The 17,588-nt window shown below is 38.6% G+C and overlaps 1 protein-coding gene across 1 annotated transcript in view; it reads left to right on the top strand.

Annotated features, from left to right (window-relative positions):
• The first annotated feature begins 7,639 nt into the window (after window positions 1-7,639).
• The window catches only part of LOC106063140 (uncharacterized), a 150,076-nt gene continuing 140,127 nt past the window's right edge, over window positions 7,640-17,588 (top strand). Inside the window, exons 1-2 of the mRNA XM_056037516.1 lie at window positions 7,640-8,181; window positions 12,025-13,034. Coding sequence (XP_055893491.1) covers window positions 12,147-13,034 — 888 coding nt within the window. The 5' untranslated portion in view covers window positions 7,640-8,181; window positions 12,025-12,146. The remainder of the gene's footprint in view (window positions 8,182-12,024; window positions 13,035-17,588) is intronic.

Genomic DNA, 17,588 nt, shown 5'->3' on the forward strand with positions numbered 1-17,588 from the left:
GACATTTTAAAGTCTAAAGTACAAAAACAATAATTCGCTTAAGCTCTTATCGACACTTTTTTAGAGTGTAACGGCTAAAATAAACCCAGGCCTGTAAGCCTTTCTTCGCAGTATTTCTGGTACCGACATTCCAAACGAATATTCAAGGTTTGCTGGTTTCCACGTCACCTTGTACGTGTGAATCATTGTTGGGTGTAGACACACTGTCAACTTTTGTAGCCAGAATGTTATTTAACTGATGGATTGTTTTACTTTGCTTTAGGCGGGTTAACACATTTTGGGTCTCTTCCCATTTCCCAGATTCCTCTTCCACTAGATCTACATGCAGCCGTTGCTAAGGCCACCCAATCCATTTAGAAAACTAAGGGAGATAACTTTGGTCTACTTTTTCTCGTTCTACTTGGGCCATCCCCGCGATCAGCTTGAGCGAGAATTTAAAGGGAAATTACTCATTCTTTTAATTCAGTTTATATAGACCCCTATCGGCTGTTTGAGTCTCGCCTTTCCACTGCCCTCCTTGTTCACTCCCCTTCCTTTTCATGACATACTTGACAGTCGATCGACCGCAGCCCCTGTCACTTGTCCATGATAAATCTAAAGTAGAGCTTCAAACTATTGGAGACACCATAGTTCAACCATTCACTTTTATAAAGCCATGTTTTCTTTAAATATTTTTTTTTAAAACCATAAATAATCCTGTCTGTCTAAAAATATCTCATCCAACTGGCTGTAGGCATTTGGTACCATCGTCACATAATACACGTATACAATTCACGTATGCTTACCTTCTTCTCCTTTCTCACTTTTATAGTTCACAGTGCAGCAGCTCTGCGTTGCACACCTCTACTAAACGTAGACAAATGCGCACCATTCTTTGCACTATTTTATACAAATCATGAACACAATTGTGTGTGTGTGTATGTTGGGGAAATATCAACTTCCGCCCACAAGTAAATATCGAGAATGTAGTAGAGGTAGTAGAAAATGTTTTTTTGTGGTCAGGCCTGGGAAAACAGAAGCCGTGATCGAAGACGTGAAGCCGATTGGAGATCTAAACGTTTTTGAGGGGCTTGTAAACTGACCGGCCAAAATAGAAGGAGGGGGGGGGAGGTGAAGGCCGCAAGACAACGCTATCCTGTGGTTTTGTAGCCAAAGACCAACTAGCCTTCTCCCTCTTTGGTTGAGCTTGCTGCAAAAGAATCAGGAAAACCAGTGACTTGGCAGAATTTAAGTCATTTGTTAATATGCATGACTGAATGCATGACGCGTAGGACGTAATCATCTTCTTTTTTGAAGTAATGTCTGTATTATATAAGAAAAGATAAGAACATCTATAAAACAACCAAGTGACAAGAAACTGCAGAAGATAATGTAGTGTCTACGCTTACGTAGCGCCTGGAACACCGAAAATTACAAACAAACAAAAAAACCAAAACCAAAACGTAATCTTAAAGAAAACGCAAAATTCGATCAGTTTGTTGAAAAACAAATTTTAAACCCCATTTTGGATTTTGGTTTTATCAATCGTCAGATGCCTTCCTGGCAACCAGTAGATGAAATAGATAAAAATCTGGCCCTGATCGCTCGTTTCGGAAACTTGGATTGGAATGTATTCTCTTTAAATCCCCCTTTCCCCCACCCAGTTTTTATTTCTTCGTAATTCCCTCCCCCCCCCCATTTTTTCCCCGTCTCCTCTCCCGCCCGCCTTGTTCAATTCTTTCTAGTTTGTAATAAAGTCTATGACAGAACTGAAAGAGAAGAGAGAGGATATGGAGCACATAAGATTGGGAGAAACGAGGCAAAGTTTGTGTTTTAACGTGTGGAATGATACATGAGTACATATTTCCCAGAATTGATGGGCCGAGCTTTATGGGATTGTAAAAGCGAGCAACCATTTCTTTGTGAGCTGATAGCTCTTTGTTGTTCAACATCCATTGCTACTTCTGCTTGATTTGACATCACTGTAGAACTCGTAGGCTTCTGACGTGACATATGTAGACTTTTGGCATTTTAAAAGTGGTTTTTCTTTCTTTTTCCCTAAGTCAACTTATTTTATGACATATGTAGACTTTTGACATTTTACAAGTGGATTTTCTTTCTCTTTCCCTATGCCAACTTATTTTATGACATATGTAGACTTTTGGCATTTTAAAAGTGGATTTTCTTTCTTTTTCCCTGTCAACTTATTTTTAATTGCCTTACGTCATAGTTTATTTTCATTTCCGCTTTCTTTTAGATACGGTCGAAGCAAGAACTACAGTAACACTAATAGCATCAATTTCTTTCTTTTTTTGAGATCTTTTTTTTTTTTTGATACAGAAAAGACTATAGGCTTATAATTTAGCGCTTGTGCGTTTGTAGTTAAAATTAGCACTGTCTTTTTTCATTAGACATAGATCTAAAAATTAGAGGTCACAGCATAGTCAGAGTGAATGTGAGAGACTATTCACAGACCTGTTGGATTATAAAATGTGTTTTCGGGGATGGGATGAAATCAAGGCCACCACTACCTATATACTACATGGCACGCAGGCGGCCAAATTTTAGGGGTGGACAAATCGTTATTCAAAGGTAACCTTTAAAAAAATTAGTTTAATTAAACAAAAATATATGGCCATAATGGGCATACGCTGGCAAGACTACCTTCCAAATAATCTGCTGGAGGTAGAAGTAGAGACACTACTTACCATTCGATAGCTGAGCCTGGTCGGACACCTAAACTGTATGAGGGATGACAGCTTACCAAAGGCAATCTTTTTTGACGGTGGGCCAACAATCAATGGACCGCTGGGCCGCTACTTAATGGGTCATTTTAAATGACTAAGTCCCGTAAACGATTTTATAACATGGTCTTTATGGTTTAATAGAATTCATGTTAGTGTCAACATACTGGGACAAAGCCAGAACTAGATCCTGTACTTATTAATCAGTAAAGAATTTCCTGATGTTAGAGGGTAGTATCGAATCAGTCCGAAGTTCCACTGCTACGGAGATCGACTCCAACATGTCTAGCCACTTGTGCGTAGAATGATTGGGTCGGACGTCTATTGTGATGAAGGCCGTATTTTTAATAGTAATGCCTGGGCCGATTACGAAACACAGTCTGTATCTGCCTAGTGCCATTTAAGAGTGGACGTGGCTTAGGTCTATTGGTCTCCATAAGTCACAGGTTGCGTCGCAGGTTAGTGTTGAGGAATACAGGACAAGATTGACACATGGGTAGGCGTAGGATGTATCTTCTCTTTTGAACTAATGTCTGTAATCTATAGGTACTCGATGAATATTTGAGTATTGATCTAGTACAATGCTTTTATTACCAATATTATCAATTAATATTATCAGTTTTAAAAAAGTATATCAGTAAAGTGAAAGGCATGGAACTTGCAGGCAGCCTTGATTAAAGGTAGACATCTTGAATGATGGGGCAAGCTAAACTAAACACATTGATCTAACTCTTACAGATGTGCTACATCCGTCCTTACATTATAGCCGTCTGCTGATAAATCTTTTAATGATCGACGGAACCTGATAATGGAGGAGCGCCAGGATGAAATAGTTGTGAGTCTACAAGCACTGACTGAGACACGCACACACGCACACACACACGCACGCACTCAATGATGATGATGCTTCTAGAGAAATGAATTATCGATATGTCATCTCTTACGCCGTAATCTATACCAAACATTCAAGACATAGGCGTTGACATAGAGGGTGAAATGCGGGGTGGGAATGGCAGTGGAAAGTCAAAGGGGAGATTTTTTTTCTGGTTCTAAATTTTGCCTTTTGAAAAATAAAAAAAAAAATAGTTTGGGCCCAAGGGAAGGGGGAATGAGGTTTTAAGATCATTTTTAGAATGGAATAGCAGATTGAAATAACTTGTGAAAGAAAAAATAAATTGGTACACTGCCATCAGAGGCGGGCTGGAAAAAAACAAGAACTTTTTATTTCTTGCCAGCGTTTTATTTCTTGCCAGCGTTTTATTTCTTGCCAGCGTTTTATTTCTTGCCAGCGTTTTATTTCTTGCCAGCGTTTTATTTCTTTCCAGCGTTTTATTTCTTGCCAGCGTTTTATTTCTTGCCAGCGTTTTATTTCTTGCCAGCGTTTTTTTTCTTGCCAGCGTTTTATTTCTTGCCAGCGTTTTATTTCTTGCCAGCGTTTTATTTCTTGCCAGCGTTATATTTCTTGCCAGCGTTTTATTTCTTGCCAGCCCATGCCCACATAGAAGACTATAGTTCATTGAAATATCTTATAGAGCGATTGTTTGCCTCTTAAATATCTCATGAATGTTAGATTTAAAAAAAAAAGGAACATTTTTTGCCCCGCCCCATGCCCTCCATCCCACAGAAAAATCCTGGAACGTCTAAATTGACTAGAACAGGGGTCTCAAACACGTGGCCCGCGGGCCACATGTGGCCCTCGAAACAATTTTGTGTGGCCCGCGGCTACGTCCGCGAATTCGAAAAAAAAAATAAAATTTACAATGACCACAAATAAGCCGTGAAATGATTTACATCTGCACAAATCAGTAAATGAGGTGTGTCTACTGCAAGCGAAGATTCTGTGAAAGCAAGCTTTGTTGTTAGCGAGATGATAGTAAAGGCATCACTCCATTCACTGAAGGCCAGTTTGTAAAAGAGTGTATGCTACAGGCGTGTGCAATTATCTGCCCCGAGAAAAAGAAGCTCTTCGAAGGCATAAGTTTGTCTGCGAACACAGTTGCAAGCAGGATCACCGAGTCAGCGACAAATGTTCAACAGCAACTTATTGCCGCTGCAAAATACTTTGTAGCATATTCCATTGCACTGGACGAGTCTACTGGTGTAACAGACACCGCATAATGTATTCATTCGTTGGGTCGATGAAAACATTGTTGAAGAGCAATTGGACTTACTACCATGAAAGGAACCACGACTGGACGCGACGTGTTTCAAGTACTGGAAACTTGTATTGACAGGTCTGGGCTACCGTGGGAAAAAAACTTGTTTCAGTGGCTACGGACGGGGCATCACCAATGTGTTCAGAGAAGGTGGGCGTTGTTGGATTAATGGTAGAGAAACGGTATCAGCTCAGCTTGGTAGGACCTTTTGCAGCCATACACTGCATTCTGCACCAAGAAGCACTCTGTGGCAAAAGTCTACTAATGAAGAACGTGAAGGATGTTGTCGTGAAGACGGTGAACTTCATACGTGCACGGGGTCTCAGCCACAGACAGTTTGTGTCATTTGTAGCTGATTTAGAAACGGAATACGGAGAGTTGCTTTATTATACGGAAGTCAGATGGTTGAGTCGTGGAAAAGTGCTGCAGAGATTTTTTGAACTGAGACGGGAAATAGCATTGCTCATGGCAATGAAAGACGGAGACATACCTCAGCTCAGTGACCCAATGTTTTTGTCGGATCTTGCTTTTCTTATTGACATCACGCAACATCTCAATGCACTCAATTCACAACTACAGAGCACAAAGCAGCTGATTACCGTGATGTTTGACCGCATCAAATCATTCAGATGCAAACTGACTTTGTGGGCCACTCAGCTGGCATATGGAAATCTGGCTCATTTGTCTTTTCTACAGAGCATTACGGTTGAACCACAGCTCCTGAAAGACTACGTAGACATCCTCTCCAGACTACTGGAAGATTTTGAACACCGCTTTCAGCAATTCACTGCTCTCGAACCACAGTTTTTCCTTGTTGCCACTCCATTCGCAGTTGACGTGAAAAAGGTTCCAGAGGAAGTCCTGCAGTGTGATACTGTTCTGAAGCAAAAATACGCTGATGTTGGTGTTCCAGATTTCTACCAGTTTCTTCCCAGAGAGAAGTTTCCAAACTTATTCTCCACAGATGCTAGAATTCTAGCGATGTTTGGGAGTACGTACGTTTGCGAACAGTTTTTTTTTTCCAGAATGAAGATTAACAAAAACAACATTACGATCAAAACTGACTGATGAGCATCTAAGAGCAACCTTGCGGCTTGCTACTACACGCGACTTCAGGCCTAACGTCGATGGTCTGGTCTCTGCCAAACGCTCTCAGTTGAGTGGACAGAAACATGAGTGACGAGCGATCTGCAGTAGTAGGCCTAATTATAGTTTTTTTTTTCTGAAGAACTACAGTTTCTGCTTTTTTATTAGTGATAGAGACAACGTCAACTTATTTTAGTAAACTAAACTGCCTGTGCATGTAATAAACTACACTAAATGTAATTAATAATTATAAAAACTTTATTTTAGCATTTTACTGCAGTGACAGTAGTGTTCGTAAAAAAAAACATTCTTTTTTGTGGTGTGGCCCACTGAATGGTTGTTACTTTCCACTGTGGCCCACATGCTGATATGAGTTTGAGACCCCTGGACTAGACGATATAATATTTCAATGGTTGGCATTGACATCTAGTCTTAGAAGACTTGGCTTCCGATCCAGGGGTCCCGAGCTTGAATCCTGGTGAAGACTGGGATTTTTTAAATTCCGGGATCTTTAGGGCGCCTCTGAATACTCTCAATTTAGTTGGAAAGGTAAAATGGTCGTTGTGCTGCCGTGCAGGCCACATGACGCCATCGTAGGGTGCCTCTGAATACTCTGAATTTAGTTGGAAAGGTAAAATGGTCGCTGTGCTGCCGTGCTGGCCACATGACGCCCTCGTTAACAGTGGGCCATAGAGACAGATCATCTGCCCGATCGACAGGTCTGAAAGGGGGAACTTTAGAAGACTTTAAGTACGCAAAATGTACCGGAACATTAATTTATGTATAGGGCCTGCATGAGGAATTACCCGAAGGTGTATGGTCTGTTCAAGATAAATATGTAATAGTTTTCTAGCCAAATTTAAATTATTTTCTATTTATAATTTCAAAAATTATAACGGTCAAACTAGAGTTTTTCCAGTGTGGCTAAAGAGCTAGTAATTTATTTCACAACGATATACTTCAACTGTCAATTTTCTAAGAAAATCGTTAAAGAATTGCGTCCACCCACCATTTGCCCACTTAGAAGGTATTGCCAACACCAAAAGTGTGACTGGAATACTATCCATTAATCTATCTATCTATCTATCTATCTATCTATCTATCTATCTATCTATCTATCTATCTATCTATCTATCTATCTATCTATCTATCTATCTATCTATCTATCTATCTATCTATCTACCGTCTAACTAATCTTCTCTATCTTATGACTCTATTAGTCATTAAAACAACAAGAACTAGCTCTTGACTAGCTCCTGACTAACTAGTGACTAACTCCTGACTAACTAGTGACTAACTCCTGACTAACTCGTGACTAACTCAAACACGGTTGCTGGAATGATGGGTCATTTCTGTGGCAGCAGGATTTGAAGTCTGATCGTCATATTGACAGTCCGGAGATCGAACCCCAGTGGTCACTGATACATAATGCAAGAGTGGCCAATAGATATCCCATCTCCAGACTCACTCCGCGGGCGGGACAGGCCGTAGATTGCTGGCAGACGAGTAACTCCCCCTCTCTCTCTCGCTCGCCCTCTCTTGCGACTCAAAAAAACAAAAAAAAAGATAAAAATACAGAAAATCGATAAGAAAGAGGGGCGGTTGGAGGCGAAAGGGTGGCGGGTGTCCTGGAAAAGTAAAAAAGGGGAGGGGGCGCCGCTTCACAAGCAACAGTCTCACACGTGAACGATGAAGACTGTGGGGGAAAATGTCACCATAAAGTTTATTTTGGCTTTTTTTGTTTTTCGAAGTGAATATTTTTTGTTTTTCTCACAGTGATTGTTTAGTGAGACTTATGTCATTCACTTTTCTCCAGCCACTCAATAACTTCCAAGACACCCGTTTAAAATTTGATTAGTGAAGTATCGATTTACTTTTGTTGTTAATTTTGTTGTAGCATCAGCTAATAACGGAGATGTGTATACACTGAGACTTTTTGACACACGAAATATACACAATAGCCACCGTGAATAAAGAGACATGTCCGTTCAATGGTGGCACGTGGAGAAAAAAAAACATGACATAATACAATCATTTAAAATTCTGGATTGTTGACAGCGAAACAAAAGATTGTGTCGATTTCAGTGATAGGCCTCAGGGGCTAATCATTAGGATTAACGTCATTCTACAATCGTGCTGTGTGTGATTAAGTGTGGAAACAAGTGCTTTTTATTCTTTGATATTTATTCATGAGTTTGGATTCAGTTTTTTGTTGCGTATGTACTTTGTTTATTTTTATTATAGAGATAGTTTACAATTCTCATATTCAGGACCTAAAACGATCTAGACCAGCGGTTCTCAACCTTTAGAGTTCGGCGACCTCATTTTACAATCCCCCACTCTGCCGCGACCCCCCCCCCCCCACACACACACATACAGCAATAGAAGAGTAGACAATAACAATCCATAGTTTCGATGGTCTTAGGCGACCCCTGGCAAATGGTCAATCGACCCCCAAGGGGGGGTCGCGACCCACAGGTTGAGAACCCCTGATCTAGACAAACAATAATAGATCTAGACAAACAATAATAGATCTAGACTAACAATAATAGATCTAGACAAACAATAATAGATCTAGACAAACAATAATAGATCTAGACCAGTGGTTCCCAAACTTTTTTGTCTTGCAGACCCCTTGCCATGTTTTCTGTTTTTTTGTAGACCCCCTGCTTAACTTCTATTGCATTTTTGCACATTCATAAACGAATTTAATTTTTTAAACTAATTTCTAACTGCAGTGAGTCGAAGAGTAAAAAATAATGTAAAGCTACATCATAAGTTACTCAAGAGAGATCTATCTTTTTTACACATAAAATTCAAATTTAAACCAATTAAAATAACAAATTAAAATGTATTGCTAGAATCACCATACACATTTAAAATGTTTGTTTTTTTTTGCATGTTCATCATTCGTTTCTACGGATATTGTTTCATATAGGAATTTGTTGTTCTATGAAGTAGTCCTTCAAACATTTACTATTAATTAATTAATTTGCCTTAAGCATTATTGTAAAAGTTTTCGCAGAGAGTTTCTCGTGTATTTCTTGATCTTTCACGTTTGGCTCAAATATTGGGCCTTCCGAACAGTTACTGGCACCTAAACCAGTAAGCTTCGGGCAGGAGGGACTCGTTAGCCTTGGCTTTAAAGTCATGACTTGCTGAAATGAAATCCACTATCGTAGACCCTCATGGACATCTCATAGACCCCCAATTTACTTTTTCACTTTCGTAGACCCATTAGAAGTCTTCGTAGACCCCTGAGGGTCTATATAGACCACTTTGGGAATCACTGATCTAGACTAACAATAATAGATCTAGACTAACAATAATAGATCTAGACAAACAATAATAGATCTAGACTAACAATAATAGATCTTGCTGAAATGAAATCCACTATCGTAGACCCTCATGGACATCTCATAGACCCCCAATTTACTTTTTCACTTTCGTAGACCCATTAGAAGTCTTCGTAGACCCCTGAGGGTCTATATAGACCACTTTGGGAATCACTGATCTAGACTAACAATAATAGATCTAGACTAACAATAATAGATCTAGACAAACAATAATAGATCTAGACTAACAATAATAGATCTAGACTAACAATAGTAAATCTGTGAGATTGAAATATTTTTACCCATAGTTTTTGTTTAGCGCGATTTCATGTTTTTAGCCCTCTCGTTACGCTATGATCTTATCACTTGTTTGGACCAGTTGGAAAAGGAGGGGGGGGGGAGAGAAGAGGTATCTTTTTAAATGTTTTTATTAAAAAAAAAGTGAGCGATCTGAATTTGATCTTGAGGGCTAAGACCTCCTCAACCTTCTTAAGTCACTACGGTAACCACTGTGCCATGGAGCAGATTTTGAAAATAAGTTATTTACAAACCATCAAACCATTACTTTTTACCAACAATAAAGGGGACTAATACACTGTTCTCTGCGCAGCAGTCGGAAAAACATAACAAAATACTTAATTACTAATAAGATAAGATAAGAAAAGATAATTTTTATTGATCAAATCAAATGTAAATTCAGTTTGACTACAATTGACAACCTCATCGTAACTACTGTACAATAACAGTAGACCTATAGATGCAAATACGAACAACATTCACACATGAAACACATACACACTCACAACCAGCGCTTTATAAATTAAACTTCCATGAACTTCAATCTCAATGACGACAGCTGATCTTGAAACACTCTGACCAAAAGTGGGATGAAGGAGTTTTTTAATACTTAATAGTTAATTAACTAATTGTTGTTTTTTCCAATTGATTCTTGTGTTGGCGTGTAAAAGAACTAATTGTGTAAAATTCCAGCTTGATCAGAGATTGGGTGTGGGGGAGATAAGATGTAGTAACCTTTGACTAGACAAAGTAAGTTGATATAAACTTTGTAACAAAAAAAAAGTCTGAATTAAAAAAAAGAAACGGGTTGTGGATGTGGATAAGGATCTCGTTCACACTGAATTGAAAGGCTGGGGGGGGGGGAGTCATACGAAACAAAGCAGTTTCTTTTTTCTTTGAAATTATGTTCACTATCAAGTATTTTGTTTTGTTATTTCTACAATATTGCGGAGCTCCTTCGGGAAATGATTATTACTTTTATTCATAACCAACTGCAGGACTTCAGGGGAAGAAACCCGATTTGAACTCGCGACAGTTGAGACGACAGTCCGAAACGCATACCACACGCAGGGCAGCCAAGTTACAACCAGACAGTATTCCGTAACTGAAGCTTTGCCTGATATAAGCTGGATGTGGACATACCAACGTATGAGCGCGACACTCAACACAGTCACAAGATGGGCATGGGTCATTGTTAGCCTAGAATTGGAGAAAATTAATTATAATTATTTTTCTTACACAGCTAGGTAATCATTAGTCTTTTTTATTACGTGCTATTACGTTGTAATTATGTTATAGTTATGTTATAATTATGTTATAGTTATGTTATACGCTATATGCACCCATTAAACCACTGTTACGTCAGATCTGGAGGAAGTGGTCGTCTCCTTTCCATTAGGACTAAAACAGAAAGATTTAAAAAAAACTCCTTCATCCCACTGTCGGTCAGAGTGTTACAAGGTCATTTGTCTTCATCGAGAAGTCCATAGACGTCTAATTCATAAAGCGCTGGTTGTGAGTGTGTATGTTTTTCGTGTGTGAATATTGTTCCTATTTGCATCTATAATGTTATTGTTACAGTTGTTACGCTGAGGTTGTCAATTGTTGTCAAACTGAATTTCCATTTGATTGGATCAATAAAAATTTTCTTATCTTATCTTATCTTAATTACTAGTTGTTACATTTTCAATTCCTGAAGTGCCGCATGAAATATCACTTAAAAACAATTAGTTGTTTAATTCTTCTTCTCTTTCCAAAAAAAAAAATAAATATAATATTGTTTTGCAATCTGTTCTGTTCATAAAATGATCAAGTGCTTACATTATTCAATTCCTACAAATGGCTCACACTTTCGGCTTAGTCAAAACCAAAAGTAAACAAACTAGAATCATTTATTTCCACCTGAGTTCGATCCCCACATTGGCCATTTTGTTTTCTCTTTATTTTACAATGAAATGAAATGAGAAAGGTAACAATGTCATTTGAAAATAGAGCAGGAATCGATATTAAAAAATCTGCATTACTTAATTCTATGTTTCTTTTTGTTTTAATTTACAAACTTATCTTATAAATTATAGACCTTACTTCAAAAAAGTTTCATAGGTTGAAAAAAATCATAACTTCATTCTGTTTAGAATTAATCGTATAGGCATCGACTCTAGGCTACTTAAAGTTATTAAATGTTGAAATTATATTAAATTTCATGAGACCGAGAAGACCCTATCATAAATTGTTATGAAATTCATATTTTCCAAACATAAAATGAAGTCTTATGTTTTGTTTTCAATAAACTATAGACAGTTTTAGATAGTTAATATAATGTAATACAATTACATTTTTGTCGTTAGAGATTGTTTGACCTATTTTATTTATTTGTTGTCACTGCTAGGCCTTCTTTTGATTTCAATTTGTATTTATTTTCCCTAGTCACAGAGAACATGAACCGATGCAATTAGACAAAATGAATAACATTTCACACCTACTGAGCCAGGCAGTTTGAATTCTCGGCCCAACCTCCAAACAGTTGTGATATTCAATGTTTCTCCGGCATGGGGACTCCCACCATTCGGATACGCCAACTGCTTTTATTATTGCTATTTTACGACGCTGGTCGTCTTAGCGACGCCGCTGAGAGTGGCGGTCGAAAAAATAAAGTTCTTCAAGTAGACAAAGCGTCGGAAGTGCATACATCTTCAAACGACACAATCTCTACAGTCGAAAGTCTTTTCTCGCCTTCCCAGAGCTGGTCGATTACAACATCAACATCGAAGTTCAATTCCGAACAGGTCACGACTAACCAGCGAAGCGCGACGCCCATCTTACACACTCTTCTGCACCCGATCTCTTCTCCGGAGTATCGTCCCCTCCATAGACAACCCCTCCCGATGCACGGAAACAATGAATCCTTTACGACCGTGATTAAAAAAGCTCCGACGCTAGAGACCTCCGCCCTTTTCAAACCTTCCATTCAATCAGAGATCCGACATTTCCTTTTCAGCCGAGCAGCAGACGGCGCCTTTCAACCTCAAAATCTATCAGTCTCGGATCAATTATCGGCATCGATCAATGCATCTCCGTTTCTGGCTAACCGTTCGACACCTGTACAAAGAATACAGACGTTATTGGCTGATTCTTCCTTAATAGAAAAGAGAGATTCTTCAACGCAGGATCAGAACAATGTATTTCCTAAGTCCCACATTGTCAACATACCGGACGTACCCCATAACGTAACCTTCTCAGATTTGAACGGGTCATCGCTTGAGGACAATAACGCTAGCGTGCACACCTTATATATTGGGGGATTATTTGAGCTCTCTTCCAGGGATGGTCCCAATGGATATTCAGAATTGGACGCTGCACTGCTGGCAATCAGCCACATCAATGATCAAAACATAATACCTGGATATAAACTCAACCTTCTTTACAACGATTCCAAGGTAAGTAATTCACCCACTCGTCTTGCCAGCTCTAAACCCTGCAAATCCATTACAATTAAAGTTCTTTTTACAATATAACTCATATATATACATATCTCTCTATATTAAGTGAATTTAAGCGCAGATCCATTCAGGTGAATCAAAGTATTGAATCATTGTATTAAAAACAGGTCGCATTGATCCATCAACTTGTACCAAATATATAAAAACACTAAGCCTACATCTTGTCTACATTATTCGGTCTGTGGGCTACTTATGGTATGTAAAGAGTTAATGTGTGATAATAAAACAAGGGAACATTAACGCGCATGGACGCCCGCAGGGGGGTGCAAGGTGGTGTACTTGCATCCCTCCCCCCTGATCCTAAGTAGCCAAATTCTAGCCACTTTTTGCACCAACAGATCAATTAAAATCAAAGAGGTCACTGAACAAGTAGTGCTTCCACTGGTGACTGAAATACAATTGTAGTAGACTAGCCTAGGTTTATCAGGAATTGATGGCTGGCCATTCACGTGCAGCTTTTTACACTTTCGAATTAATTAACTTCTGCTAGAAAGTAACTTAACATGAAGAGCTTCCTTTGAAATATAGTTAACAAGTTATTATTGTAATAAACTAGAATAGGCTAATCTGTAGTTCATGTCCGACCATGCGCGCTTTATTAGATGCTTGCAATTCAATATTCACGTTAGTCGTGACGGTTTGTTTTTATGTACATTTTTCACTACTTGGTCAAGGCTACAATGGCCACCCCGTGATAGCATTCAAAACTGTGTTCAGGCAAGGATTCGTGAAAAATATACACAAGCAGACATTCTCCGTTGCGAGTCCCACAGACTTAAACTTGTTATCATTGACCTAAATGACGTTTCAGATGTACGTAATGCTGTCGGTGTCATCCAGAAGATTATTTATTTCTTCCGTAACTGTCCCGAGTGAGAGCGTTGATGCTAAAATTACCTCTTTTGAATGAGACACAATGGACTGAGAAATACGAATTCCTTCGCTCTTTAAGTCATAACTTTGAGAAGATCTTTGACTGTTTGGCGTATTTTAAAACAACGGCTGTAAGTGAAACCTGACAAACTACATATGTGTAATCAGTGCCTGCACCTTGTGTATTTCTGATTAGTCTTTTAATTGCCAATTATTCATCTTTTCATTAACCAGTTTCCGTGATGTTGCAGTCTGCCCATCTCAGAATAAGTGGCCGCTAAACAACACATCAGCAGTCACATTAATGACCAATCAAAAACAAACTTGACGGGTCTTGAGGAGGATTCTTGTCAGACAAACTTGGTATTGAGTTTGTGCTGCCGAGAATTTGCAATCGAGAGACACACAAAGCAAAAATCACATGTTTGGATTTTGGGAGTTATTACAGAACACGGTTTTACATTACGTAACTTGTTCGTTAGTTTCTTCATTAAAGTCTCGCTTTCAAGCAATAATAATGCTCAGTTCAACTTGTTTTGCCTTCATCCTAAAATGATGCAAGAGCTGCAACGTACAGAACAATATCAGAACTGCCAGATGAGCTTTCATCGCCGGCTTGTCCATCGCGACGATAAGCAATTCAATAGTAAAATTATTGACAGTATTGTCAGCGTTTGCATTTTTGGTTTGATCGACCGTTGGAATACACGAGCCGCACGGATAAACTTACGAACGTGTACAGTAAACAGTTTGTTCACATGTTGTTTTTTATTTCATGAACCAAGTATTTACAGTGAACTTTATATCGCATAGGTACGGGTGGAAAGAGGCATCAGTTCTTTTCTTTAACATTCTTTGTAATAAACAAATTGAAGCTACGACTTTGTGCCATAGGTGGCAACTTGCACCCCCCTGCAAAAATTAAAAAAATTGTAAACGCGGTATAAATTGGGATAACTGTTCACATTTAAAAAAAAATTATGATTACCTTTTTATGACAAATAATAAAAATATGAATGAGAATAAAGATTTATTTAGCTGCATCAGAAAACAAGGACCCTGCAGAGAGTAGACCTATACAAAGCTACTGTGTTATGGGAGATAATCGTCTTATTAAGCTGTTTTATGCATATGCCAGAGAGCTGGGAGGGTATGAAAGAAGTAGCAAGCCATTGGTCACCACTGCCCATAAGTTGCAACGTTGCAGGTCAGTTTTCAAGCTTTCGGAGAGTATAAATCTCGTTTACATACCTTTAATTGATCTAATCATCTATGTAACTGGCACTAATAGACACGTTTTTTCTATTATCATTTTTAAAAATCTATTCTTATAGTTTTTACATAAGTCACAATCCCCCTCCCCCCTTCTTTTAACAGTATTCAATTCATTTTTTTTTTGTTTCTTTATTTGTGTGCCTTTCGATTTTGACCTCCTTTTGAGTAATCCGTAATTTGAAGTCAACAGTAACCCTAGAAGATTTGAAGCTCTGTTTGCTTCCCCTGTTCCCGGGCGTTCCGGCTATTCTCCGTCTTTGTTTGCCGAAAAGACACGGTTCAGAACTACGTAATTTCCCGAGGGGGCCACGGCAAAGGACGAGGCCCGAGATACACGCATAGACCTATAAAACTAGCCACAGAGGCCACTTCGATTAGTTCACCAAACAAACAAAACACATAGATCTAACGTTTGGTCTACGCTTGTAAAAAAAAAGAAAAATTCAAAGAAAGGAAAGCGGTAGCGTTTGTGGCTATATTTGTAACAACATACGCCTCACTCCATTCATGTACCGATGAAAAAAGCGTCCATTTAAAACCAATTTTTATGAAGCCAATGCCCTTGAGTTTGTATTTCATCCGTTTCATTTCTATACGAATGTTGTAAGCAGACGACGCAGCCCCAGATTAAGTTTGACGTCTGTGTTGATTTTCTATATTTATTTGTTGTTTTTTTCAGCGCCGGATTCAAGTAAGTGAATGCTATGGGCAGAAGGCCTATTTTTTTTTGTGGAGACCCAACAAAGTTTTTTGAGGGTGAGACCTTTTGGCGCCATCGACTCTTTTCACGATCCTAAACTCAGGGCGTCTTGGCGCCTTCTTTTTTTTTTTTTTTTAGACCTATTAAAAACTAGAACTGGCGTGTCTTGAATTACTTCATTTATCTTTATGCTTAGATGTCGATCCGGAACCAAAAAAAAAAAAAAACAAGCAAGGTTACCAAGACAGTTTGTGTGAAAACACAAACTCAAAATCGGCCCCCGAAGTGGTCCACCCAGGCAGGTAAAAAGACAGGTTACCAAAGGCAAACGACAGAGAAGAATGGAGAAAGAAGGTTGACCGATCTTATGTGGTCCCCCAACGGTCCAGCAGACTAAGGGATAGGTGAAAGTGAAACTGAAGTTAGACGTGAACCTGGTCTAGCTTATGTCATATTATGATTATCTAATTGTTTTGTAAAGGGTCAATCTCATATTCAAAGCCTCAAGACTAACAAAAAAACAACAACACAAGATTACAAAAAGAGTTTGTTATCACACAAACTCAGCGGCGGCCCCCATCGAATTCACCATTGGACCAGAAATTTCAAGCTAGTCTTGTTTTGATCGTTTAAAGTAATAAAGTTAAAAAATCATTTTGTCATTATTTTTCACCTAAAAGTAAACAGGACAACACTTCGTCTTTGTAAACTTGCTAATTATTCATTTCGATAAAATTCTTTTAGCTGTAAACCTATGATCAGTGCTACATATTTTGGGAGGATAAAATCCGTAGGTCAACATTCAATTAGATAATCATTCAATCACATCCGTTATGCTAGGCTCAAACTGTACAATATCTTCGTAACAATTAGTTCATTGATAACATTGATAACTTGTAAAACTAAAAACTAATTATAGTATCGTCCGCCTGTTAAATAATGCAGTAAAACGACGATACTTTGGCTAAGCACAAGTCTATTTTGTACAGTCAGAGGGAAAATGGTTGTCGTTGATAGTTTTGTGCTTCACAGATTCTAAAAATATTGAAACCTGCCTTTTACCTACCAAAACAGATGATCATGGGTGGAACTTTCGGGGGCCGCATCTGAGTTTGTTTTTCACACGAACTCTCTTTTTTAATTGTGTACATTTTTATCAAAAAAACAAAAACAAAACAAAACACAGACGCTAGTAATAGAAAAGGGAGAATAGACATGTAGCATTTTCTCAAACTTGAACACCTTTCACCATACATTGTCCATTGGGGGCATCATACAATGAATTTATTGAAAGTCTCCACCACCATCTCCTGTCCCCAAGCAATATACAATATCAGTAAGCAATAAGAAGATTGTTAACGGTTCACTGTCAAACACCAGAACCCTATTAGCTTCTACTGACCTTATCCATCGCCAAAATCTTTACGCGAAACTTAAAGTGAACTGGATCGATGCGATTAACCAATGTTAAGACTGATCCTAAATATCATTCAGCTATTCACTTCCCTGTCTGCTTTGGGATCTTTCTCATTGTTGACTCCGTGCTGGAGGTGCACCAACAACAGAAGGCTCAACAATCTTCAGAACACTTAATGCACCCTGGACTATCGAACTAGTGATTGTGCATGACAAATGAGGGCTCT

The sequence above is a fragment of the Biomphalaria glabrata genome, chromosome 8 (genome assembly GCF_947242115.1).
Source record: "Biomphalaria glabrata chromosome 8, xgBioGlab47.1, whole genome shotgun sequence".
Classification (NCBI taxonomy): domain Eukaryota; kingdom Metazoa; phylum Mollusca; class Gastropoda; family Planorbidae; genus Biomphalaria; species Biomphalaria glabrata.